This window comes from Hemitrygon akajei, chromosome 8 (assembly GCF_048418815.1).
Source record: "Hemitrygon akajei chromosome 8, sHemAka1.3, whole genome shotgun sequence".
Classification (NCBI taxonomy): Eukaryota; Metazoa; Chordata; class Chondrichthyes; order Myliobatiformes; family Dasyatidae; genus Hemitrygon; species Hemitrygon akajei.
In genome coordinates this window covers 66,276,762-66,304,201 of record NC_133131.1, presented here as the reverse complement: position 1 = coordinate 66,304,201, position 27,440 = coordinate 66,276,762, and the positions used below count along the sequence as shown (strand labels likewise).

At 41.8% G+C, this 27,440-nt stretch overlaps 1 protein-coding gene across 5 annotated transcripts in view; it reads right to left on the bottom strand.

Moving 5' to 3' along the window:
* klhl12 (kelch-like family member 12) overlaps positions 1 to 27,440 on the bottom strand; it is a 113,821-nt gene that overhangs the window by 63,651 nt on the left and 22,730 nt on the right. For all 5 annotated transcript variants that reach the window (XM_073053945.1, XM_073053947.1, XM_073053946.1 and 2 more), the window contains one exon: positions 2,673 to 2,822. In XM_073053945.1, coding sequence (XP_072910046.1) covers positions 2,673 to 2,822 — 150 coding nt within the window. The remainder of the gene's footprint in view (positions 1 to 2,672; positions 2,823 to 27,440) is intronic.

Here is a 27,440-nt window from a genome sequence, read left to right as displayed (position 1 = left end):
TAGACTTGGAACATGGACTGTTCCACAAAGCCAACAAAAAGCCAGGCATAACTGGGACCCATACGGGTGCCCATGGCTACACCCTTGGTTTGGAGGAAGTGGGAGGAGCCAAAGGAGAAATTATTGAGAGTAAGAACTAATTCCGCTAGACGGAGGAGAGTGGTGGTAGAGGGGAATTGGTTAGGTCTGGAATCCAAAAAAAAGCGAAGAGCTTCGAGACCATCTCAGTGGGGGATTGAGGTATATAGGGACTGGACGTCCATGGTGAAAATAAGACGGTGGGGGCCAGGGAACTTAAAATCATTGAAAAACTTCAAAGCATGAGAAGTGTCACGAACATAGGTGGGAAGAGATTGAACAAGGGGGGAATAAGACAGTGTCAAGGTATGCAGAAATGAGTTCAGTGGGGCAGGAGCAAGCTGAGACAATAGGTCTACCTGGACAGGCAGGTTTGTGGATCTTGGGTAGGAGGTAGAAACGGGAAGTGCGGGGTGTGGGAACTATGAGGTTGGTGGCAGTGGATGGGAGATCCCCAGAGCTGATAAGGTTGGTGATGGTATAGGAGACAATGGCCTGGTGCTCCTTAGTGGGGTCATGATCAAGGGGTAAATAAGAGGAGGTATCAGAGAGTTGTCGCTGTGCGCATAGGTTTTCTCTGGGTGCCCTGGTTTCCTCCCACAGTCCAAAGGTGTACCAGTTAGTAGGTTAATTATTATTGTAATTCTTCCATGATCAGGCTAGGGTTAAATCGGGGGTTACTGGGATGACACAGCTCAAAGGGCCAGAAGTGCCTATTCCAAGCTGTATCTCTAAAGAAAGAAAGAAACAAAAAACCCCATAAGACTATAATTAAATCTCTATAACTCCACTGATCTGAGAGGCCACAGAGAACAAGGTGGTTATATGGAATGAGCTGCTGAAAAAGTGATAGAAGCAGATATAATTACAATGTTTAAGACCATCTGGACAAGTACTTGTGTAAGAAAGGAATAGAGCTAATACAGACAAATAGGATTAGTGTCGCTAGCCAATACAGCCTGCATGAATAGGTTGGGACAAAGGGCTATTTTCAATGCTGTCCAACTAACTCTGTGACACAATAGCATTAGGTAATAAAAACATGCATGTTGACCAAAAGATTAGTGTGACTTGAAAATTAAATAATGAGATATATAACTTTAAGCCATCCAATTGCAAGAGAGGACTGGGCATAGCTCAATAGTAGCAAAAACCCACTGAATACTGCATTACGTAGACAGCAATGATCAAATAAACCTATAGCACAAAAGACTCCAGCAACAACTGATCACCCACTAAAACAGCGAGCAACAGTAATTAAAGGAAGTTAGCAGATAAGTAATTTTATAGGGCAGGAAGCACACTAGTGTAACAAACAAGGCAGTGATGAAAGAACAGTTACTAACTACTGTAACTGTCAAATAAACTTCTCGGGCTTTCAGCTGGGTTCAGGTATCAATTATAACCGATATTTCAATGACAAACTTTGCCATCTTCATCAGGGATGATGCCTGGGCATGTCTAGTCCGGTGGTATTTATACCCCGCAGTCTGTCCCTCCTGATTGGTTAGTCCTAATCCAGTCAGGCTTCTGCTCTCCCACCTTGCTTGCAATCGAATTCCAGTTCTTACCAAGAGCAAGACCTTCGTCTTTATTAAAATGGCTTCCTTTACCAGGCAGACCCAACAGCCATTGGCACGGCCCAGTAGTTTTGAGCTGTCAAAATCAATCCTATGGCCACTGCAAATGTAATGTTCTGCTACCGGCAATTTCTCTGGGTAATCCAAACGGACACAACTTCTGTGATCCTTGATGCAGATTTCCACTGTACATCCCATCTGGCCGATATACACTGTTCAATATTCACAGAGAAGCCTGGAAATGCCAGCCGACCTGAGTCCCAGGTCATCACTGTGGTTTGAGCTTCTTCATGGGTTTGTGGATGGTATTAATCTGGTACTTCTTCAGGATTCTACCGATCCTTCCAGAAACCATGTAAATATCGGGAAGACAGGCAGTAGCGACGAGTTGTTAGATTTCTTAGTTTCTCTGTCAGCTCTTTTAACTTCCTTCACCCGGTAGCCATTCTGTAGGAATGTCGTTCATGGTCGTCTTATTTCCCTGGGGAGACTCTCTGCGTCTGAAATGGTTTTTGCACGGTTAATCAAAGTAGAAAGAACTGCTCTATGCAGTTGAGGCATCATGGTGGCCGTTATTGTTGAGGTGGAAGTCCATGTGAATGGCTGCCATGTCTGACTCAACGGGCATAGGAGCATTGTGACTTCGACACAAAACTACTGTGCTACACCAATGGCTTTTGGGACCTCCTGGTAAAGGAAGCCATTGAAACAAAACTAATGGAAAAGAATTTTAACAAAGATGAAGGCCTCGCTCAGGAGTGACAGGCTCTGGGGGTATAAACACCACCAGACGAGACATGCCCTGATGAAGGTGGCAGAGTTTGTCATCGAAACATTGTTTATAATCAATATCAGTATCCAGCTGGAAGCCCGAGAAGAGTTTATTTGTCATGTACACCGGGAAAGCACCAGATCCTTTTTCAATTGTAATTAATAACCATGGTAAAGTACACAACTGCCTCACTTACTATTTAAGTTACAAGTAACAGCAGTCTACTTTTAAGAGTTACTCACCTCAGCATCAATAATATCCGTGATATATCTTGGTGTGAGCAGTGGCATCCTTACATATTGCAGCAGATCTGGTAGGAAGTCTTCTCGTTCCTTCTTAGAGTGTTTTACCCAGTTTATTACTGCTTCAAACACAGGTTCTTCCGAATCCACCTGCAACAGCGGCAGCTCATCAGAAAGCAATCACCCACAGTACTTCATTTAACTAACCACAAGCTTGTAAATTGGGCCATATTGCTCATAATTAGATGCTATGGGATTGTGCCGTTAATGGTGGTAAGGGTCAATGTTACTTTCCCCTGAGAATGCATCAAAAAAAATTCTGTTTGCTCAATGGAATTGCACAATTAAAATTAATTTATCTTAAATTAAATGCACTTTTCAACGTAAGGCATGTAAGGCAATGTAAGTATCATTTAGTTTTACTGGTGGATCTTCAAAGTTTTCCCTCCAGCAAGATGAAGAACAATTAACAAAGGACGCAATTGTCTGGTGGTGAGGTTCCACATGGAAAGCAGCTTTTTTTTTGCTGTGTGATAAGTGTCCAACTGCAAAAGGTGCAATGGTACTAAAAATGTACGTAAATATGTTATTTCACACAACTAATCAATGCAACTACTTATACTCCACAAGAACCTTCTCCCTTTCTATTAACCTTATCTCAAACTTTGAATATATCTTTCCAGCCCATTTCTCAACATCTGTTTTTCACTTGTTATGATATCAAGATCTAGTTTCAGATGAAGGGCCTCAACTGGAAATATCAACTGTCCATTTCCCTCCACAGATGCAGCCTGACCTTGTTTTCCGCCAGCACTTAATTGCTCAGCTTTCCAAACATACCATTTAAGGAAATGGTTCTTTATTACCAAACAAATAGCAACCATTCTATATTTTTGCTTGCTTTTACTCTTTTTCTGAGTTTCATGCTCAACTGAACTGCTGAGGCTGTTGTGCTATCCCTGTACATTGAAGCTGTTTGCCACTTAACTGGTCTGGCAGGCTGAAAGTTGACTTGTGCTTAACTGTATTATATCCATTCATCAGCAGATGGCAGCAGAGGGAATCCCTAAATCTTGAGGCTTTAGCTCAAGCGATTTTGGAATGGAGGCAAAGGTGAATAGCAGTGAAGAACAGGTAAGGTTTTTCCTTTGCTGCTGATACAACTTGCTGTAGCCAAATGACAGTCAAGGCACTGGAATGCTCCTCCTGCAAAATGTGGGAAGTCAGGGAACCTTGAGGTCTCCCTCATGGAAATGGACATCTATAGTGTATCCAGCTGCGGCTCCTGACAGACCAGGTCATAGAACTGGAGGTGCAGGTGAGTGTGCTCAGGGTCATTGAGGAGGCTAATGACATCATAGATGGCAGTTTTAGTGGGGCCGTCATACCTCAGTGACAGACTATAGATAGATAGCCTGTACTTCGCACGGTGGCACTCACATCCTCACATCTACTGTGTTTAAGGACTCTGAGAGATGGGTCATGGCCAGAATTAACACATGGCTAAGCAAGGAACTGAACCCACTGCGATTTGCCTATGGCCACAACATGTCCACAGCAGATGCAATTTCACTGGTTCTCCAGTCAGCCATGGAACACCTGAACACCAGAAATACCTACATTAGGCTGCTGTTTACTAACTACAGCTCAGCATTCAACAGCATAATACTTGAGTACAATAAGACACAGGAACAAAATTAGGCTATGTGCCCATGGAGGCTGCTCCGTCATTTCATCATGGCTGATCCACTTCCCTCTCTGCCCCAATCTCCTGCCTTCGACCTGTAACCCTTCGTGCATTGACTAATCAAGAATCAAGCTCTGCCTTAAATATACCCATTGATTAGGCCTCCATAGTCACCAGTGGCAACAAATTCTACAGATTCACCACTCTCTGGCTAAAGAAATTCCATTCTAAATGGACGTCCCTCTATTCCGAGGCTGTGTCCTGTGGTCCTAGACTCTCCCACCGTAGGAAATATCCTCTCCACATTCACTCTGTTGAGGCCTTTCAACATTTATAGCTGCCAAGTGAAGTCAGAGCCAAAGTAAAAGCGAAAGAGAAGGCATACAAGGAAGCCAAAGCTAGTGGGAAGATAGAGGATTGGGAAGCTTTTAAAAACTTGCAGAAGGAAACTAAGAAGGTCATTAGAAAGGAAAAGATGAATTATGAAAGGAAGCTAGTGACTAATATCAAAGACGATACTAAGTATATAAAGGGTAAAAGAGTTGAGGGTAGATATAGGACCAATAGAAAATAACACAGGAAATATTGTAATGAGAGATGCAGAGGTGCTGGAGGAACTGAATGCATATGTTGCATCAGTCTTCACAGTGGAAGACATCTGTAGTATACCGGACATTCAAGAGTATCAGGGAAGTGAAGTATGTGCAGTGTAAATTATGTCTGAGAAAGTGCTTTGGAAGCTTAATGGTCTGAGGGTGGATAAATCTACTGTATCTGATGGAGTGCACCCTCGGGTTCTGAAGGAAGTGGCTGGAGAGATTGCGGAGGTATTAACAATGATCTTTCAAGAACCAACAAATTCTGGCATTGTACTAGATGACTGGAAAATTGCAAATGCTACTCCACTATATAAGAAGGGTGGGAGGCAGCAGAAAGGTACGTATAGACCTGCTAGCCTGACATCAGTGGCTGGGAAGTTGTTGGAGTCGATCATTAGGGATGAGATTACGGAATACCTGGAGGCACTTGACAAGATAGGCCAAAGCCACCATGGTTTCCTGAAAGGAAAATCTTGCCTGACTAACCCGCGGTAATTTTTTGAGGAAATTACAAGCAGGGTAGGCAAAGGAGATGCAGTGGATGTGGTGTACTTGGATTTTCAGAAGGCTTTTGATAAGGTGCTACACATGAGGCTGCTTAGCAAGATAAGAGCCCATGGAATTACAGGGAAGTTACTAGCATGGGTGGAGCATTGGCTGGTCAGCAGAAAACAGAAAGTGGGAATAAAGGGATCCTATTCTGGCTGGCTCCACACCAGTGGAGTTCCATGGGGTCAGTGTTGGGACCACTGCTTTTTACAATGTATGTCAATGATTTGGACTATGAGATTAATGGATTTGTGGCTAAATTTGCTGATGATACAAAGATAGGTGGACAAGTGGGTAGTGTTGAGGAAACAGAGAGCCTGCAGAGAGACTTAGATAGTTTAGGGGTGTGGGCAAAGAAGTGGCAAATGAAATACGATGTCGGAAAGTGTATGGTCATGCACTTTGGTGGGAAAAATAAATGGGCAGACTATTATTTAGATGGGAAAAGAATTCAAAATGCAGAGATGCAAAGGGACTTGGGAGTCCTTGTGCAGGATACCCTAAAGGTTAACCTCCAGATTGAGTCATTGATGAAGAAGGTGAATGAAATGTTGGCATTCACTTCTAGAGGTACAGAACATAAGAGCAGGGATGTGATGTTTAGGTTCTATAAGGCATTCATGAGACCACACGGAGTATTGTCTGCAGTTTTGGGCTCCTTATTTTAATAAGAATATACTGACATTGGAGAGGATTCAGAAAAATGATTCCAGGAATGAAAGGGTTACCATATGAGGAACATCTGGCAGCTCTTGGGCTGTATTCCCTGGAGTTCAGGAGAATGAGGGGGGATCTCTTAGAAACATTCAAATGTTAAAAGGCCTGAACAGATTAGATATGGCAAAGTTATTTCCCATGGTAAGGGATTCTAGGACAAGAGGACTTCAGGATTGAAGGGCGTCCATTTAGTACAGAGATGCGAAGAAATTACTTTAGTCAGAGGGTGGTAAATCTGTGGGATTTGTTGCCATGAGCGGCTGTGGAGGCCAAGTCATTGGGTGCATTTAAGGCGGAGATAGATAGGTTCTTGATTAGCCAGTGCATCAAAGGGTATGGGGAGAAGGCAGGGGAGTGGGGATGACTGGAAGAATTGGATCAGCCCATGATTGAATGGCAGAGCATACTCAATGGGCCAAATGGCCAACTTCTACTCCTATATCTTATGGTCTTATTTGGTGGGTTTCAATGAGATCTCCCCCTGATGCTTCAGAATTCCACTGAGTACAATCCCAGAGCCATTAAACACTGCTCATATGACTAGCCTTTCAATAGCTGAATCATTTTTGTAAACCTCCAATGAACCCTCTCCAATGTCAGCACATCCCTTCTTAGATAAGGGATGCCACTTCTTTGCCTATTTTCCTAATTTATCTAAGTCCTTCTGTAACCTCTCAGCTTCCTCTACACTACCTGTCCCTCTACCAATCTTCGTATCATCCACAAACTTTGCCACAAAGGCATCTATTCTGTCACCCAAATAACTGACATATAACGTAAAAAAGCAGTCAAAACACAGACCCCTGCAGAATACCACTAGTCACCGGCAGCCAACCGAAAACGGCTCCCTTTATTTCCAATCTTTGCCTCCTGTCAACAACATTAGACAATGCTCTATCCATGCTGGTATCTTTCCTGTAATACCATGGACAATTAACTTCTTCAGTGGCCTCATGTGTGGCAACGTGTCAAAAGCCTTCTGAAAATCCAGGTTTACCGCACCCAGCAATTCTATTTTGTCTATCCTGCTTGTTATTTCTTCAAAGAATTCCAACGATTTGTCAGGCAAGATTTTCTCCTTAGGAAACCATGCTGACTTCAGCCTATTTGTGCCTCCAAGTAACTCAATACCACATCCTTAACAATAGACTCCAACATCTTCCCAACCACTGAGCTCAGACTAACTGGCCTATAATTTCCTTTCTTCTGCCTTTCTCCCTTCTTGGAATGGTGTGACATTTGCAATTTTCCAGTCCCCTGAAACCATGCCAGAATCCAATGATTCTTGAAGGATCATTACCAATGCCTCCACAATTTCTTCAGCCATCTCTTTCCGAAGAACCCTGTGGTGTAGGCCATCTGGTCCAGGTGATTTATCTACCTTCTGTACTTTTAGTTTCCTAAACACCTTCTCACTAATAATGATAATTTGACTGACTTCTGCCCACTGACATTCTCAAACTTCCGGCATACTGTTAGTGTCTTCCACAGTGAACACTGATGCAAGATGCTTATACAGTTCATACGCCACTTCCTTGTGCCCCATTACTACCTCCCCAGTATCATTTTCCAGCAGTCTGATAGGTACTCCCGCCTCTGTTTTACTCTTTATATATCTGAAGAAACTTTAATATTATTGGTTAGCTTACCTTTGTATTCCACCTTTTCCCTCTTTACGACTTCTTAGTATCCTAAGAGCTTCCCAATCCTCTAACTTCCCTTGAATTTTTGCACTATTATACGCCCTTTCTTTGGCTTTAATGTCGCTTTGACTTCCTTTGTCAGCCATAGTTACATCATCCTGCCTTTAGAATTGTTAAAAGAATCACCCATTGTAATGATCAGTGAGGCACAGAGAATCAGTATTTACCGACAAGTAACTTTTATTGTCTCAACTAAAAAAAGCACGTGGGTTCACAAACTAACTACCTGCGTACACCCCACTAGAATTCCCTGACCCTCCATGAGCAGTCAATGAAGAGAAAAGATATTACCCAGGAAAGGAGTCTACAACGGCCAGGCATTCTTGTGGCCCTGATCTCCATGGGTCCGCGGGGTCCTCCTTACCCGCGATGCTTGGTCTCTGGAGAATTATCACCCTGTGTATTTGGAACTCCTGACTCTTATACTGTTCCTCATCAGTTGAACTGGTGGATCTCCATCCCATTGGCTCAAGGTCACCTGACCAACCTGGGGCACCTTCTTGCTGGTTCTTGTCCAGGGCTACAACCAGCAGTGTTTCATGGTTCAGCCTTGTGTATTTGTGTCTTTCACCTCTGACTGGTCCAAACCAGTTAAATGAGGCGACCCAGACAGAGTCTAACGAGAGTACAGTTGGCTTCTTCGGTATGTCTGGCATTTTACATAAAAAAAATAGCTACTCACCTGAGAATGGTCTCAGGTTTAGCAGGCCCTTACCTGAAACTCCTTCTGTCCACATTCAATTGCTCTCATTAGATTATCCCAGAGCAAGAATCAGTTCAGAGTCCACACAATGGAGGGAAACAATGACAATTGGTTTGTCTGCTTCTCCTGTCCATGATTCATCAAATCTACTAATTGTAGACTGTAGTTTTTTCTGGCCAACAGAATATTATTCTTCTTTGGGATATATCTAACCTGCACTTTCCAAATTGTTCCCAGAAACTCCAGCCATTGCTGCTCTGCCGTTACCCCTACTATTGCCAGCTCCTCTCTCGTGCCTCTGTAATTCCCTTTACTCCATTGTAATACTGACACATCTGACTTTAGCTTCTCTCTCTCAAACTGTGGGTGAATTGTATGATATTATGATCACTGGTCCCTAAGTACTCCTTTATCTTAAGCTCTCTAATCAATTCTGGTATGTTCCACAACACCCAATCCAGAATAGCTGAACCCCTAGTAAATTGCTTTGCAAAGACATCTTGCAGGCATTCTATAAATTCCTCCTCTTGAGATCAAGCACCAATCTGATTTTCCCAATCCACCTGCATATTGAAATCCTCCATGACTATTACCCTTTTGACATGCATTTTCTAATCTCCCGTCTTTTGGCCCAGTTAACTGGCTGCCCCGTTTAGCCAGTTTAATAGAAATTTGTTTAAAAGGTATAAACAGCAAACTCAGTGAAAAAATTGTACTTAAATGAAACAAAAAATTAGAACACTACAAATAATACTAGAGTACTGTAAAACTATGTATTAGTACCTAACAGTTATCGATGGAGGAATTCATCCATTGTATGCAATGAACAAAATCAGTGCAGATAATAGACTGTCTTCATATAATGCAGTTGATGCATCCTCCGTATCTTCACTTTCAATGTAACATTCAAGATGATTTTTGATACCTTCAAATTCTTCAGTTTCTATCTTGTTGGAAGTAGTGAAATCATTTCATTTTCACTCCTATTTTTAGCATCTCCCAGCTTGAACGCTTGAAACCACAGTGAGCAAAACAATTCTGAATTGTCGTACTGCTTATTTCTCACCAACTATCAGTGACAAAAATCAATGCTTTGAACACAACACGGTCAACTGATTTTATAAAAACTGTTTGTTTGAAGCATGCCAAGTATCTGGGAGTACAGTTAGACGAGAAGCTAGACTGGACTGCCAACACAGATGCCTTGTGCAGGAAGGCACAGAGTCGAATGTACTTCCTTAGAAGGTTGGCGTCATTCAATGTTTGTAGTGAGATGCTGAAGATGTTCTATAGGTCAGTTGTGGAGAGCGCCCTCTTCTTTGTGGTGGCGTGTTGGGGAGGCAGCATTAAGAAGAGGGACGCCTCACGTCTTAATAAGCTGGTAAGGAGGGCGGGCTCTGTCGTGGGCAAAGTACTGGAGAGTATAACATCGGTAGCAGAGCGAAGGGCGCTGAGTAGGCTACGGTCAATTATGGAAAACCCTGAACATCCTCTACATAGTACCATCCAGAGACAGAGAAGCAGTTTCAGCGACAGGTTGCTATCGATGCAATGCTCCTCAGACAGGATGAAGAGATCAATACTCCCCAATGCCATTCGGCTTTACAATTCAACCGCCAGGAGTAAGATATGTTAAAGTGCCGGGGTTAGGACTCAATGTATTTAAGTAAACTACTTAAGAACTTTTTAAAAGCTATTATTAATGCTTTTTGAGAGGGTGATTTTAGATGCATATCATATTTTTACTGAGTTAAGTATTGTATGTAATTAGTTTTACTACAATAAGTGTATGGGACATTGGAAAAAATGTTGAATTTCCCCATGGGGATGAATAAAGTATCTATCTATCTATCTATCTAATGGCCACACAAGTGTGCATGATTGATGCTAACTAGAAGCTGTCAGGAACAGTCTCCTGTCCCAATTAAGCAACATCCCAAACAACCAAGGGGAACTCCTGCATTTTTCTCCACTACTTTTGTCCCAATTAAGTGGCTACCTTTATTAACTATATCCTGATTAACCAGAATCTGCTGTATATAGTTATTCTTATGTATTGCACTGTACTGCTGCTACAAAACGACAAATTTCTTGACATACGTCAGTGATTTTAGACCAGATTCTGATGGGTGACCACAAGGAGAGTGAGGAGAGTAAGCAGAGTGTAGGTTTCTCCTCAATAAAAGGTACATCTCTTTTGGATAAAGTCTAGGGGGAGGGGTGGACACCTTTTAGTGGCTGGGTTAGTGGCATCTCTGAAGTAAATAAGGATGAACACAGGCTGTTTTGCTCAGTGACAGGAGACTCAATAGTCAGGCGTTTCTGTGGCCACGGCCGAGGCTTCAGGATGGTGTGTTGCCTCCCAGGTTCTAGGGTCAAGGATGTCTCATAGTAGCATCAAACATTCTGAGAGGGGTGAGCAGCCAAAGATTGTGGTTCATATACATATCAATGACATAGGCAGAAGCAGGGATGAGGTCTGCAAAAGAATTTTAAGGAGTCGGTAGAAAGTAAAAGAACAGGATTTGCAGGGTTGTAATCTCAGGATTACCACCCACGCCAGGTGCTAGTGAGGTAAATTCAGTGTGGGGCTAAGGAGCTGCTGCAGGAGGGAGGCCTCAGATTTACAGCTTTTTTGGGCTGTCTCCGAGAACAGGTGAAACCTGTACAAATAAAACAGTTTGAATCAGAACTGGAAGAAAATGAAAAAATCTGCTGGGTGGTTAGCTAGTGTTATTCAAGAGGGTTGAAATTAGGGTGGCAGGGGGGATGAGAACCACAGCAGCAGGGCAATAGGTGGTAAGGTTGAAGGCAAGAGACAGATGGCATGGCAAGACTTACGTGGAAAGACAGCAAGGGACTGGCTAATAAACATGGTGGGATTGATGGGCTGAAATGTGTTTGCTTCAATGCTAAGAGGCAAGAAAGATGAAATTAAAGCCTGGATCAGTATGTGACTGGTAGCTCAATGTTCCTGGGTTATGTTGTTTTAGAAGCGACAGCGAGAGAATGGTAAAATAAATGGAGGGCTTGCACTGCTGACAGGGGAGAAGGTCACAGCAGTTCTCAGATAGGACAAGAGCAGGGTTCAGCCACAGAGGCAATGTGAGTGAAGCTCTGAAATAAGAAAGGTGTAATTTCACCGATGGGATAATACAGTCTCCCCAAAGGCCACCGAGAGGTGAAGGAATGGGTATGTAAACCGATTATGGGAAGGTTCAAGAACAGCATTATCATGGGAGGGGACTTTAATTTCCCCAGTATTGATTGAACTTCCTACATACAAGTGGCTTAAATGGAGCAAGACTGGCATATCCCTATACGATATGGGAACCTTAGATGACATATTAGTCAAGAATAAATGAAGGATGCATAAGGTTTACAAAACCAAAGTCAGACTGGGCCGTTGTGGAACATAAAGCTGGCAGAAAAGTGCTGATGCAGGTGCTTCGGAAGGCTTAGAGCCTGGATCAATACATGGGTAAGTACCGTCATTACTACTACGGAAACATTATTGTATGAGGGAGGGTACAGCTTTAGTAAGGCATTTGATAAGCTCCAAGGCAGATCCCAGTTTGGGAAGCTTTTTCATACCACTGCCTGCGGACTTCTTGGGTCGAGAGAGTGGAACTGCCCAGTGCAATGGCTTTTCCACTTTAAAAACTCTCCCTCTCTGGTTTCCTGTCATTGTCGGATAGGATTGAGTGATAAGGTCCCTCATGGCAGGTTGTTAGAGGATAAAGATGCATGCGATCTTTGCAAGTTTGGATTCAGAACTGGCTTGCCCTCAAAGCAGAGAATAAGTGTGAAGGCTGTTATTCTGGCTGGAGGTCCATGACCAGTGGTGTTCTAAAAGGGTTACTGCTGGGACCTCTGTCGTTTGTGATAACAGAGGTCTCAAGGACCTGGGAAAAAAAGATAGATGGGTGCATTAGCAAGCTTGCAGATTGATGGAGTTGCGAACAGTGTAAAGGACGATCAACGATCAATTATAGAGAAGTGGCAGGTGGAGTTTAATCCAGGTAATGTGTGGTGTTGCACTTGGAGGTCAAATAAAAGGAGAAACTATGCAGTTAGTGGTAGACTCCTTAATAGCATTAAGGATCTTGGGGTCCAAGTCCATAGTTCACTGAAAGAAACTATGTAAGTGTATAAGGTGGTAAAGAAGGCATCTGGCATACGTGCCTTCATTGGTAGTGGTGCTGATTATTACAGTAAGGAAGTCATTATTACTATAAAACTTTAGTCAGACCACACTTGGAATATTGTGTGGAGTTCTGGTTGCCCCCTCATAGGAAGGATATGAAGACTGTGGAGAGGGTGCAGCAGAAGAGGCTTAGTAGGGTGCAGCCTGATTAGACGATATGAGCTATAAGGAAAGGTTGGACAAACAAGGAATTTTCTCCTCAGAGCAGTGGAGGCTTAGGGGAAACAATATAACCATAACAGAGGGGCAGATTAATCTAGCTTTATAAGGTAATGAACACCTCACAGGTTGAGCGGAGTTCAACTTAGGAGAGGCTATAACTAAGGAACAGTGAACTGATGAAGAATTGAAGGAGGATTTAAGAAAAAACTTTTCAGTGAAGGTCTGGATTCACTGCCTGTAGGGCTAATCAGGACAGAAATGTTCATTATGTTTGATGGACAAGCACTTGAAGAGTTAGGACCATATAGCTATACACTGATATCTGGAAATGTTTTTTTGTCATTGTGAACACAATGATCTGAATGACCTGCTCCCTGTACTACAGATCTCAATGAGATATTTAATGAGGAGAAACAGATTGTTGTAGAGTAACGTGATTAATAAGTGGCTGAAGTTTCAAAGGTTATATGGCAACGTGCCTCGTAATTCCCATTCTCTCTTCACTTTCCACAGGGATTGCTCCTCCATGGTTCCCTTGTCCGTTTGTCCCTCCTCACTGATATCCCTACTGGCAAGCAGCCAAAGATCTACACCTACCTACTCACCTCCTCCCTTACCTCCTTTCAGGGCACCAAACAATCCTTTCAGGTGAGGCAACACCTCTCAAGCGAACCTGTTGATGTTATTTACTGTGTCCAGTGCCCCCAATGCGACTTCCTCTACATTATGAGACCCGTTGTAAATTGCCTCCACTCCATCCGCCAAAAGCAAAACATCCCGGCAGCCAAACATTTTAATTCCGCTTCCCATCCCTGTTTCAACATGTCGATCCATGGCTTCCTGTTGTGCCACCATGAGGCCACTCTCAGGGTGAAGCAGCAACACCTTATATTATGTCTGCTTAGCTTTCAATCTGATGACATGAATATTGATTTCTCCTTCCAGTAAAAAAGTGTTTCCTTCCCTCTCCCCTCTTCTATTTCTCACTCTGGCCCTTGCCACTTCTTACCTGCCTATCACCTCCCCTTGGGTCACCGCCTCCTTCCCTTTTTCCTATGGTTCACTCTCCTCTCCTATCAGATTCCTTCTCTCCAGCCCTGTATTTTTCCTGCCCACCTGGCCTCACCTATCATCTTCTAGCTATCATCCTTCCCCTCACCCCATCTTCTTAATCTAGCACTTTCCCACTTCCTTTCCAGCCCTGAGGAAGGGCCTGGGCCCAAAACATCGACTGTTCCTCCAGCACTTGGTGTGTGTTGTCAGAAAATTGAAGCACATGGCATAGAGGGAATATTTACAGTTAGTTATAGATTAACTTTCAGACAGAAAACCCAAATTGTAGAGAAGTTCTCAGACTGGAGAGATGTGTGCAGAAGAGTTCCCCAAGCGTTCATACTGATACTGCAACTTTTCTTTGTATGTACAGTATTAATTAATTACACTGGGGCCAGATTGATTTGCAGATGAAACAAAATGGATGCACGGTAAACAATAAGGAAAATGGTACTGGACGTCATGAAAACAAAGATTGAGAGAAAGCCGAAAATTATATCAGGGAGGTGCAAAGAATTGCATTCTGTTAGAAATAAAGACAAAAATATAACGGGTACAATTCTTTCTCCTGCAAAAAGATAGTGGTGGAGATCGTCCGCTCCTGTGAGCATCTCCTGCTTTACTATAATGACTGGAACTAAGGATCTCACCTAATCCAATGCACCCTTCTAAAATACTATCTTTAGTGCAGTTTGGTACAATAGTGTCCTTAATCATCTACCTTCTGCAGCTCATATACACAATGACAAGAGGAGGGGAGGGAAATAAGTCTTTGGATATCCAGAATTATCTTTAATAGTCTGAAACAATAGCGTCCTTGCTCCTCCACCTTCTGCAGCTCATATCCACAATTACATGGGGGTGGGGGGAGTTCTGTCTATGTAAAGGGCATAGCTAGACAGTATGCACAGTGTGTTTACAAACAGCTGATTGTGACCGAGGCAAACAGAACTAAGTTCAATAAAACTTAGAAGAATGACGAGGATACACAAGGTATGCACTTCCCATGGAGATTGATGGCTTCATCCAAAATGCCCTGTTTGGGCCTACGTTACTTCAATGACTATGAAGAAGAGGATCTGCTCTTCGTGAAGCCTTCAATCTAAAGGTTCCTACATCTTTCCTCTCTGGAAACTAGCCTGTGAGCCCTCATCACCTTGACATGATTTATCAGTGAGGTCTTTGACTCACCTGATTCAAATGAAGGTGCAAATATTGCAGTGTGCCCAAATGTACTTATGTATGCTTGAATGCAGATCCTTGAAGAGGAGATAGTAAGTGTCAGAAATTGACTTAACTAGCACAATTATGAATCTGTTACTCAGCTTTACGCTCCATTTACCAAATATCACTCCTCGAAAACCGCTGTGATGTCATAATGGACTGCAGCGAGGAGGTTTCTCACAGGTCAGCAGTCGTTTAAAAGGAGAGCTTTGCGGGCATTCAGTGTCATCCCAGCAGCCCAGTCAACGGCGACAGCAACATAGAGGGGAGTAAATAAAAGCACAGAAGTGACAAGTGGAGTGGCTATTGTTAGGAGTGTGCCAGTGGTGAGAGTGGAAACGTCAGGCTTTGGCTCAAAGGAGGCTTCAGCTCGGAAGAGACATTGGCTCTGATTAAGTTGTCCGGGTAAGTTTCTGTTAAGTTTCCATTTTTTTCTTACTGTGTCAGAGGTACTTAGTATAGCTTAAATGGTCATTGTGTGTTCTTTATTCCAGAGTCTCCCAGGGAACTACATCTGCGTGAAGTGGATCCAGCTGCAGCTCCTTGAAAATCGTGTTAGGAATCTGGAGCGATTTTTAATAAATCCTGTCTGGTCATGTGATACAATAGATGGTAAAATGTTTTCAATATATTTTTTATATATTTTCAATATTTTTAATAAATGTCAGTTATTGAATGTGATATATTCACCATCCCAAAAAAATCAGAGTGTGTATTATCCTTAGATGCAGAAAAAGCCTTCAATAGGATTGAGTGGAATTATCTTTTTAAGACCTTAAAAAAGTTTAATTTTGGGCCTAATTTTATTCATTGGGTTAAATTAATTTACTTGTCTCCTACCACTCAGGTTATAACTAACTCTCAAATTTCTAAGCCCTTTAAATTACAGTGGGGAACTAGACAAGGTTGCCCTCTTAGTCCTTTACTTTTTGCTTTAGCGATAGAACCCTTAGCAATAGCATTTTGAGAATCTAAGGACATTTCTGGTATACTAAGGGAAGGTATGACTCATAAAATTTCGTTATACGCTGATGATATTTTACTTTTTACCGCTAACACTGAAACTTCTTTACCTTTGGTTCTTTCTTTAATTTCCCAGATTAGTTTTTTTTTCAGGATATAAGCTGAACTTACATAAAAGTGAGCTATTTCCTTTAAATGACCTAATGTCATCAAATGCCAAATTTCCGTTCCAAGTTGTTACAAGGCAATTTACATATCTAGGTGTAACAATTACTAAAAACTTCAAGAATTTATTTAAAGAAAACTTAAACCCCTTATTGAATTATGTGAAAAAGACGCTTTCTAAAAGGTCTCCTATTTCTTTATCCCTAATTGGCTGAATTAATTCAATTAAAATGAAGATTCTTCCTAAATTTTTATATCTTTTTCAGGCTTTACCTATTTTTATTCCTAAGACCTACTTTGATTCTTTAGATTCAATTTTAACATCTTATATTTGGAATAATAAACAAGCTCGTTTAAGTAAAGTTTACCTACAAAGAAATAAAGAGATGGGTGGATTAGCCCTACCCAATTTTAGGTTTTACTATTGGGCTGCCAATATAAGGAATATTACTTTTTGGTCCTATTATATTTATCCTCCTTTTGATCCTCCACATCAACCCGGCACGGTGGAGAGTGTGCTCGGAAAAAAGTCTGTCACTAGATTGAGCCCGGCGCTGAAACATACGTTCTTAAGTGTTTTATATGCATAGAAAGGTAAAATATATACTATATACTAAGACAAACATTTGACTAACTGACACTAAATAATACTGGATTAACCTGTTCCGACTTACTTTGTAAGAGAACTTCTGATTTTTTTCGATTCTGATCCACGATAACCTCTGCACATCCTCCTGTATACTTTAAATCATCTCTAGATTACTTATAATACTTAATACAATGTAAATGCTATGTAAAATAGTTGTTATACTGCATTGTTTAGGGAATAATGACAAGAAAAAAAAGTTTGTACATGCTTTTTGGTCCTATTATATTTATCGTAAAGATTGCCTATCATGGGTCTCCTTAGAAGTTAATTCTGTAAAAAATTCCTCTATTGTCTCTAATCTTGGATCATACTCTTCTTTTTCAGCAAATAAAACAACAGATAACATAATTGTTAAGCAAAGTTTAAGGATCTGGTCTCAATTTAGAAAATTATTTGGTTTAGCGAATTTTTCATTATCATCTCCCATTCTCCTTAATTATTTTTTTATCCCTTCCATGACTGACAAAGTCTTTAAGGATTGGGATGAACTAGGTAGTGTTTTTGGGAACTGTTTATCTCAGGATCTCTTGCTTCATTTGACCAATTGTCAACTAAATTTGCACTGCCAAAAACACATTTTTACAGATACCTTCAAATTAGAGATTTCTTACGTTTCCAATTAACTACTTTTCCTACAGGCCCTGATAAAAATTTACTGGATGATCTTTTAAATTTAAAACCTTTTGTTAATGGTTCTGTTACCAGTATCTATAACTTGTTGATTGATTCTGGACAAGACTTTTTAGATAAAATAAAAAAAGCTTGGGAGGATGACCTAAATTGTCAGATTTCTGATGAAAGATGGAATAAAATTCTTAAATGGGTTAATAAATCATCTTTCTGTGCTCGTCATTCTCTTCTATAATTTAAAATGGTTCATAGAGCTTACATTTCTAAACAAAAGCTGTCCAGTTTTTATCCAAACGTTTCTCCACTTTGTAATAAATGCAACTGTGCTGACACCTCTTTAATGCATATGTTTTAGTTTTGCCCTAAAATTGAAAAGTTTTGGCGGGAAGTATTCCATACCTTCTCACAACTTTTTAGGGTCCAATTTGACCCAAATCCCCTTACTGCCTTGTTTGGTATTATTGCAAATGAAGATATAACTTTAAATACTCCTAACCTACAGGTTTTAGTTTTTACCTCTCTTTTAGCAAGGGGAGCAATCTTGCTTAAATGGAAGGAGTCTACCCCTCCTACACATCTTCAATGGCTACATGATATTATGTCTTATTTAAATTTAGAGAAGATCCGCTGCTCAGTCTTAAATTCGAAACAATCTTTTTATGATATCTGGGGATTTTTCCTAAATTACTTTTCCAATTTATGAAGTTTAACAGTGCACAGACTTTTATGTATATTTCTATCTTCTCTTCTTAAGTGAATTTTTTTTTCTAATTATCCATTGTCATCCATCAGCTTTTTTCTTTGGTAGTTGGTAGGGGATTGACTTTTTTTTAATATAAAAAATTTCTTTTATGATGTATGACCTATCTTTAAATTTTTGATTACAGAGTGGTATACCTTTATGTGATATCCTATAACATTTTGATCAATTTTATTACAATATATGAATGTACACACTTTATGTTGAGATGTATCTATGTGTCACACTCTGTAAATCTTGTTTTTTATTCTGAATAAAAATATTGTAAAAAAAAGAAAGGAATCTGGAGCAGCAGCTGGGTGACCTTCAGCTTGCATGGGAGAGTGAGGAGATAATTGATCAGAGTTACAGGGAAGTAGTTACCCCGAAGTTGCTGGAGGCAGGTTACTGGGTGACTGTCTGGAGAAGGAATGGGATAGCGGACAGGCAGTCAGTGCAGAGCACCCCATGGCGATTCCCCTCAGTAATAAGTATACTGTCGTGGGGGATGACCTCCCAGGGGAATGTCCAGGAGAGAAAATTACTGGCATTGAGCATGGCTCTGTGGTGCAGAAGGGGAAAAGGGAGAAGAGGGGAGTGGCAGTGATAGGGGACTTAATAGTCAGAGGAACAGACAAGAGATTCTGTGGACCAGAACAGAGACTCCCGGATGGTATGTTGCCTCCCAGGTGCCAGGGTCAGGGATGTCTCAGATCATGTCCACGGCATTTGGAGAGGGTGGGAGAGCAGCCAGATGTCTTGGTACATATTGGTACCAATGACATAGGAAGGAGAAGCAAAGAGGTCCTGAAGAGAGAATTTAGAGAGCTAGGCAGAAAGCTGAGAAGCAGGACTTCCAAGATGGTAATTTCTGAATTGCTATATATGTCACGCACCAGTAAGGGTAGAAACAAGATGATTTGGCAGATAAATGAGTGGCTGCGAAGCTGGCGTAGGGGGCATGATTTAAGTTCTTGGATCATTGGAATCTCTTCTGGAGGAGGTATGATGTACAAACGAGACAGATTGCATCTGAAACTGAGGGAAACCAATACTCTCACAGGCAAGTTTGTTAGAGCTGTTAGGGAGGGTTTAAAATAATTTGGCAGGGGGACGGGAACTGAGGTAAAGGGTGGATGGTAAAACAGCAAAGATAGCGTGCAGTAAGACTGTCCATTAGACCATAAGATTATAGGAGCAGAAGTACACCATTTGGCCCATCAAGTCTGCTCTGCCATTCAATCCAATTCTTCCAGTCATCCCCACTCCCCTGCCTTCCCCATACCCTTTGATGCCCTGGCTAATCAAGAACCTATCTATTTCCGCCTTAAATACACCCAATGACGTGGCCTCCACAGCAGCTCGTGGCAACAAATTCCACAGATTTACCACCCTCTGACTAAAGTAATTTCTCCACATCTCTGTTCTAAACGGACATCCTTCAATCCTAAAGTCATGCCCTCTTGTCCTAGAATCCCCTACCATGGGAAATAACTTTGCTGTATCTAATCTGTTCCGGCCTTTTAACATTCAGAATGTTTTATGAGAACCCCCCGTCATTCTCCTGAACTCCAGGGAATACAACCCAAGAGCTGCCAGACGTTCCTCACACGGAAACCTTTTCATTCCTGGAATCATTCTTGTGAATCTTCTCTGAACCCTCTCCAACGTCAGTACAGTCGGTCCTCCTTATCCGCGAATTCCACATGCGCGAATTGCGAAAACCTGGAAGTGCTCTTCCAGCACTTGTTGTTCGAGCATGTACAGACTTTTTTTCTTGTCATTATTCCCTAAACAATGCAGTATAACAACTATTTTACATAGCATTTACATTGTATTAAGTATTATAAGTAATCTAGAGATGATTTAAAGTATACAGGAGGAAGTGCAGAGGTTATCGTGGATCAGGATTGAAAAAAAATCGGAAGTTCTCTTAGAAAGTAAGTCGGAACATGTTAATCCAGTGTTATTTAGTGTCAGTTAGTCAAACGTTTGTCTTAGTATATAGTATATATTCTACTTTTCTGTGCATATAAAACACTTAAGAACATATGTTTCAGCGCCGAGCTCGGGAACGGAAGTTCCTCAGTTCAATCTAGTGACAGACCACTTCCAAGCATGCTCTCCACTGTGCCGGGTTGATGTGGAGGATCAAAAACCCAAAACCCCAAAACCCAATAATTAAATCACTGCGTTGCTTAGTAATAATAGTAGCTTTCATTGGGGCACAACCTTTCTCACTTTATCCTTTAAAATTGTTCCAATCGTTGACCAACGTAGCCTAACGCTTTTCCAATGACTGATGGTGTTTCACCTCTTTCCGATCGCTTTATTATTTCCACTTTATTTTTAATCATTATTTGTAATTATTTTCATGAACAGAAACACTACGGATTCAGATCTCTGCCGCTGGGTCCTAATGTCCACCGCACTGAGACAGGTTAAGTAAGGTCTGGGGTTCCGCTGGGTCCTAAGATGCACCACGTTGAGACAGGTTGAATAAGGGACTTGAGCATCCACGAATTTTGGTATCCGCGAGGGGTCCCGGAACCAATTCCTTGTGGATAAGGAGGGCCGTCTGTATACCCTTACTAAAATAAGCAACCCAAAACTGCACACAATATTCCCAAGTGTGGTCTCACGAGTGCCTTATAGAGCCTTAACACCACATCACTGCTCTTATATTCTATACCTCTAGAAATGAATGCCAACATTGCATTCACCTTCTTCACCATCAACTCAACCTGGAGGTTAACCTTTAGGGTACCCTGTACAAGGGCTCCCAAGTCCCTTTGCATCTCTGCATTTTGAATTCTCTCCCCATATAAATAATAGTCTGCCTGTTTATTTCTTCCACCAAAATGCATGACCATACACTTTCCAACATTGTATTTCATTTGCCACTTCTCTGCCCATTCCCCTAAACTATCTAAGTCTCTCTGCAGGCTCTTTGTTCCCTCAACACTACCTGCTCCTCCACCTATCTTTGTATCATCAGCAAATTTAGCCACAAATCCATTAATTCCATAGTCCAAATCATTGACATAGATAGTAAAAAACAGCGGTCCCAACACCGACCCTTATGGAACTCCACTGGTAACCGGCAGCCAGCCAGAATAGGATCCCTTTATTCCCACTTTCTGTTTTCTGCTGACCAGCCAATGCTCCACCCATGCTAGTAACTCTGCTGTAATTCCATTGGCTCTTATCTTGCTAAGCAGCCTCATGTGCGGTACCTTGTCAAAGGTCTTCTGAAAATCCACTACACTACATCTACTGCATCTCCTCTGTCTATCCTGCTTGTAATTTCCTCAAAAAATTGCAGTAGGTTAGTCAGGCAGGATTTTCTTTTCAGGAAACCACACTGGCTTTGGCCTCTCTTGTCATGTGCCTCCAGGTTTTCTGTAATCTCATCCCTAACAATCGATTCCAACAACTTCCCAGCCACTGATGTCAGGCTAGCAGGTCTATATCTACCTTTCTGCTGCCTCCCACCCTTCTTAAATAGCGGAAGGGCAAGCAGATGATAGAACAAAATTGCAGCCAGCAAGGTAAGTATTAGTGCACTAGGGATGCAGAATCAGAAAGGTTAGCAAATACAATACTCAAAGTGTTATATCTCAAGACACGGAGTATAAGAAGTAAGGTGAATGATCTTGTTGCACTATTACAGATTGTCGGGTACAATGTTGTGACCATCACTGAATTATAGCTGAAGGATGATTGTAGTTGGGAGCTGAATGTCCAAGGTTACAGGCAGAGGGGGTGGTGTGGGCTCTGCAGGTAAATAATGGGATCAAATCATTAGAAAGATATGACATGGGATCAGAAGATGCTGAATCCTTTGTGGGTTGAGGGTTGAGTTAAGAAACTGCAAGGGTTAAAGGACCCTGATGGCAGTTACATACAGGCCTCCAAACAGTAATTGGGATGTGGACTACAGAATACAATGGGAAATAGAAAAGGTGTGTCAAAGGGACAATGTTATGATAGTTATGGGAGACTTTAACATGCAGGTAGATTGGGAAAATTAGGTTGGTAATGGATCTCAAGAGAGTGAATTTCTTGAATGCCTACGAAATAGCTTTTTAGAGCAGTTTTTCGTTGAGCCTACTGAGAGATCAGCTATACCGGACTGGGTGTTATGAAATGTACCAGAGATGATTAGGAGACAGTGATCACAATCTGGTTGAGTTCAACTTGAAATTTGACAGTGAGAAAGTAAACTTCAATGCAGTGGAATAAAGGAAATTACAGTGGCATGAGAGAGGAGTTGGCCAAAGTAAATCGGAAGGAGAATCTAGCAGGGATGTCAGCTGAGCAGCAATGGCATGCATTTCTGATAAAAATGAGGAAGGTACAAGAATGTGTACTCCAAAAACAAAGAAATCCTCAAATGACAGAATAGTACAACCGTGGCTAACAAGGGAAGTCAAAGCCAGTGTAAAAACAAAAGAGGGCATCAAACAATGCAAAGATTAGCAGAAAGATAGCGGATTGGGAAGCTTTTAAAAGCCTACGCAAAGGAACTGAAAGAATCATTAGGAGGGAAAAGGTGAAATACGAAAGCAAGCTATCAAACAATATCAAGGTGGATAGTAAAAGCTTTTTCAAGTATGTAAAAAATAAAAGAGAGATGAGGGTGGATATAGGTCTGCCAGAAAATGAGGCTGGAGAAATAATAACAGGGAACAAGGAGATGGCTGATGAACTAAATGAGCATTGTGCACCCAGTCTTCACTGTGGAAGACACTAGCAGTGTGCCAGGTGTTGAAGAATGTGAGGGAGGAGAAGAGAGTGCAATTACTATTACAAGGGAGATTACTATTACAAGCTCAAAAAGCTTAAAGACCTAAAAGTGCATAATCATTGGACTCTGGCATGGTTCTGGAGGACTGGAAATTGCAAATGTCACTCCACTTTTTAAGGAAGGAAGGAGGCAGCAGAAAGGAAACTACAGACCAGTTAACTTGACCTTAGTGGTTGGGATAATGTTGGAGCCAATTGTTAAGGATGAAGTTAATGGTGTACTTGGTGATACAGGACAAGATTGGACAAAGATTGGACATGGTTTCCTTAAGGCAAAATCTTGCCTGATGAACCTGTTGGAATTCTTTGTGGAGCTTACAAGTAAGATAGATAAAGGGGATGCAGTGGATGGTGTATATTTGGACTTTCAGAAGGCCTTTGATGAGGTGTCACACATGAGGCTGATTACCAAGTTAGGAGTCCATGGCATTACAGGAAAGTTACTAGCATGGTTAGACCATTGGCTGGTTGTTAGGGCAGTAAGTGAAAAGGATCCTTTTCCAGTTGGCTGCAAGTGACTAATGATATTCCACAACAGTCATTGTTGGGACCATTTCTTTTTATGCTGTATATCAATGATTTAGATGACGGAATAGATGACTTTGTTGCCAAGTTTGAAGATGACACAAAGATTGGTGGAGGGGCAGGTAGTGTTGATGAAACATTAAGGCTGCAGAAGGACTTAGGTCGATTAGGAGACTGGGCAAGAAAGTGCCAAATGAAATACAATGTTGGAAAATGCATAGTCATGCAGTTTGGAAGAAGAAATAAATGGGCAGACTATTTTCTAAACAGGGAGAAAATCCAAAATTCTGAGATGCTTTGGGATTTGGGAGTCCCGTGCAGAACACCCTTAAAGTTAACTTGCAGGTTGAGTCAGTGGTGAGGAAGGCAAATGCAATGTTAGCATTCATCTCAAGAGGTCTAGAATACAAGAGCGGGGATGTGATTCTGAGGATTTATAAGGCACTGGTGAGGCCTCACCTTGAGTACTGTGAACAGTTTTGGGCTCCTCATCTAAGAAAAGCAGTGTTGGCATTGGAGAGGGTTCAGAGGCAAATTCACAAGAATGATTCTGGGAATGAAAGGGTTATCATACGAGGAACGTTTGATGACTCTGGGTCTGTACTCGCTGGAATTTAGGTAGTTGAGGGAGGATCTCATTGAAACCTTTCGAATGTTGAAATATCTAGACAGAGTAAATGTGGAAAGGATGTTTCCCATGGTGGGGAGGGGGGTGTCCAAGACAGGAGGGCACAGCCTCAACATAGAGAGGCGTCCATTTAAAAGAGAGATGCTGAGAAATTTCTTTAGCCATATGGTATTGAACTTGTGGAATTTGTTACCACAGGCAGCTGTGGAGGCCAGGTCATTAGGTGTATTAAAGGTGGAGATGGCTAGATTCTTGATTGACCACAGCATCAAAGGTTACAGGGAGAAGGCCGAGCAGTGGGGCAGAGGAGGAGGAAAAAGGCTCAGTCATGATTGAATGGTGGAGCAGACTCGATGGACCAAATGACCCAATTCTGCTCCAATGTTTTATGGTCTTATGGTAAAGAAGCTTTAGAGATACAGCATGATAACAGCCCCTCTGAATCAATAAGCCCTCACTGTCCAACTACACCTGTCCATCTACCCTCCTTTGTATCATTCGCAAACTTTCAGAGTTGGAACCAGAATTAGGTTTAGTATCTCTGGTAAGTTTGTTAACTTTGTGGCAGCAGTACAATGCAATACACGATAAATACAGGAAAAAAACTGAATTACAGTAAGTATATACAGCAGTGCTAGAAAGTTCGTGAACCCTATAGAATTTTTTCTATTTTGTATAAATATGACCTAAAATGTGAACAGATCTTCATGCATCCTAAAACTAGATAAAGAGAACCTAATTAAATAAATAACACAAAAAGCATTTTACTTGTTCATTTATTTATTTATTGAGAAAAGAGATCCAATATTACCTGTATTTGTTGGAAAAAGTATGTGAACCTCTGGAGTAACGCCTTCTACAAAAGCTACTATTTGGAGTCAGATGTTCCAGTCAATGAGATGAGATTGGAGGTGTGAGTTAGAGATGCCCTGCCCCATAAAAAAGTCAGAAAGTCAGGTTACTGATGGAGCCTGCTCTTCTCAAAAAAGGTCTGTTTATGTGTACCATCCCTCAATTAAAACAACTTTCAGAGGACCTTAGGAGAATTGTAGAGATCCATGAAGCTGGAAAAGGCTACAAAGACATTTCTAAAGACCTGAGTGTTAATCAGTCCACAGTAAGAGAAATTGTCTACCAATGGAGGAAGCTCAGTACTGTTGCTGCTCTCCCTAGGAGTGGGCATCCTGCAAAGATCACACCAAGAGGTGTGCCAATGTGCAAAGGAGGTGGAAAAGAACCCAAGGGTAACAACAAAAGACCTGCAGAAATCTCTAGAACTTGCTAAAGTCTCTGTTCATGTGTCCACTGTAAGAATAACACTGAACAAGAATGGTGTTCATAGAAGGACACCACAGAGCAAACCACTCCTCTCCAAAAAAAAAATCTTTGCTGCATGTCTCAAGTTTGCAAAAGACCACCTGGATGTTCCATAATACTTCTGGGATAATGTTCTGTGGACAGATAAAACAAACGTTGAACTTTTTGGCAGAAATACACACTGCTATGTTTGGAGGAAAAAGGGCTCTGCTCACCAACATCAAAACCTCATCCCAACTGTGAGGTATGGTGGAAGGAGCATCATCGTTTTGTGCTGCTTTGCTGCCTCAGGGCCTGGACAGCAGTGAGGGAACAATGAGTTCAAAATTGTAGCAAGACATTTAACAGAAGCATGTCAGGGTAGCAGTCCGTCAGCTGTACGTCAAAAGAAGTTAGATAATGCAACAAGACATTGATCCGAAACACAAAAGTAAATCAACAACAGAATGGTTTAAAAAGAAAGTTTGTGTTTTGGACCTTAATCCTACAGAAATGTGGTGGAAAGTCGTGAAGCAAATAGGTCATGCAAGGAAGCCCTGCAACATCCCAGAGGTGAAGCAGTTTTGTAAGGAGGAATGGCCTAAAATTCCTCCAAGCCGATGTGCATGGCTGATCAACAGTCACCGGAAATGTTTGGTTTTTAAGTTATTGCTGTACAAGGGGGTCACACCAAATACTGAAAGCAAAGGTTCACATACTTTTTCCAACAAATACATGTAATATTGGATCATTTTTCTCAATAATTAAATGAACAAGTATAATGTTTCTTGTGGTACTATTTAATTGGGTTCTCTTTATCTAGTTTTAAGACGCATGAAAATCTGATCACATTTTAGGTTATATTTATGCAGAAATAGAGGAAATTGTACAGCGCTCACTGTAAATGGATATTAAATAGTTAATTAAAATAAGTAGTGCAGAAACAGAACTATTAGTAGTGTTAAGGGTTCAATGTCCATTTGGAAATCATTTGGCAGGGGGAAAGAAGCTGTTCCTGAATTGCTGAGTGTGTGCCTTCAGGCTTCAGTACCTCCTCCCTGATGATAAGGATGAGGAGAGGGCATTTTCTAGGTGGTGGGTGTCCTTACTGGTGGATGCTGCCTTTCTGAGACATCACTCTTTGAAAATGTCCTGGATACTACGGAGGCCAGAACCTATGATGGAGCTGACTGATTTTACCATTCTCTGCAGTTTACTTCAATCCTGTGCAGTAACTGCTCCCCCCACCCACCCCCCTCACCAGGGGGTAAATAGTCAGAAGGCTCTCTGTGGTACTTCTACTGCTAGTTGAAGTTTCAGTGTTTTAGGTGATGGGGGGGAGGAGAGGGGGGGGAGAGAGGGGGGGGAGAGGGGGGGAGAGAGGGGGGGGAGAGAGGGGGAGGAGAGAGGGGGGAGAGAGGGGGGGGAGAGAGGGGGGGGAGAGAGGGGGGAGAGAGGGGGGGAGAGAGGGGGGGAGAGAGGGGGGGGAGAGAGGGGGGGGAGAGAGGGGGGAGAGGGGGGGGAGAGGGGGGGAGAGGGGGGGGAGAGAGGGGGGGGAGAAGAGAGGGATCTCTCTCTCTCTCTCTCTCTCTAGTTCCTGGGTGTCAACATCTCTGAGCATCTAACCTGATCCCAACATATTGAATATAGATGCTCAAACAGCATTTATAAATCATTTATAAAATTGCTGGTGATACAATCACTGTCGGCAGAATTTCAAATGGTGACAAAAGGGTGTACACAAACAAGATATACCAGTT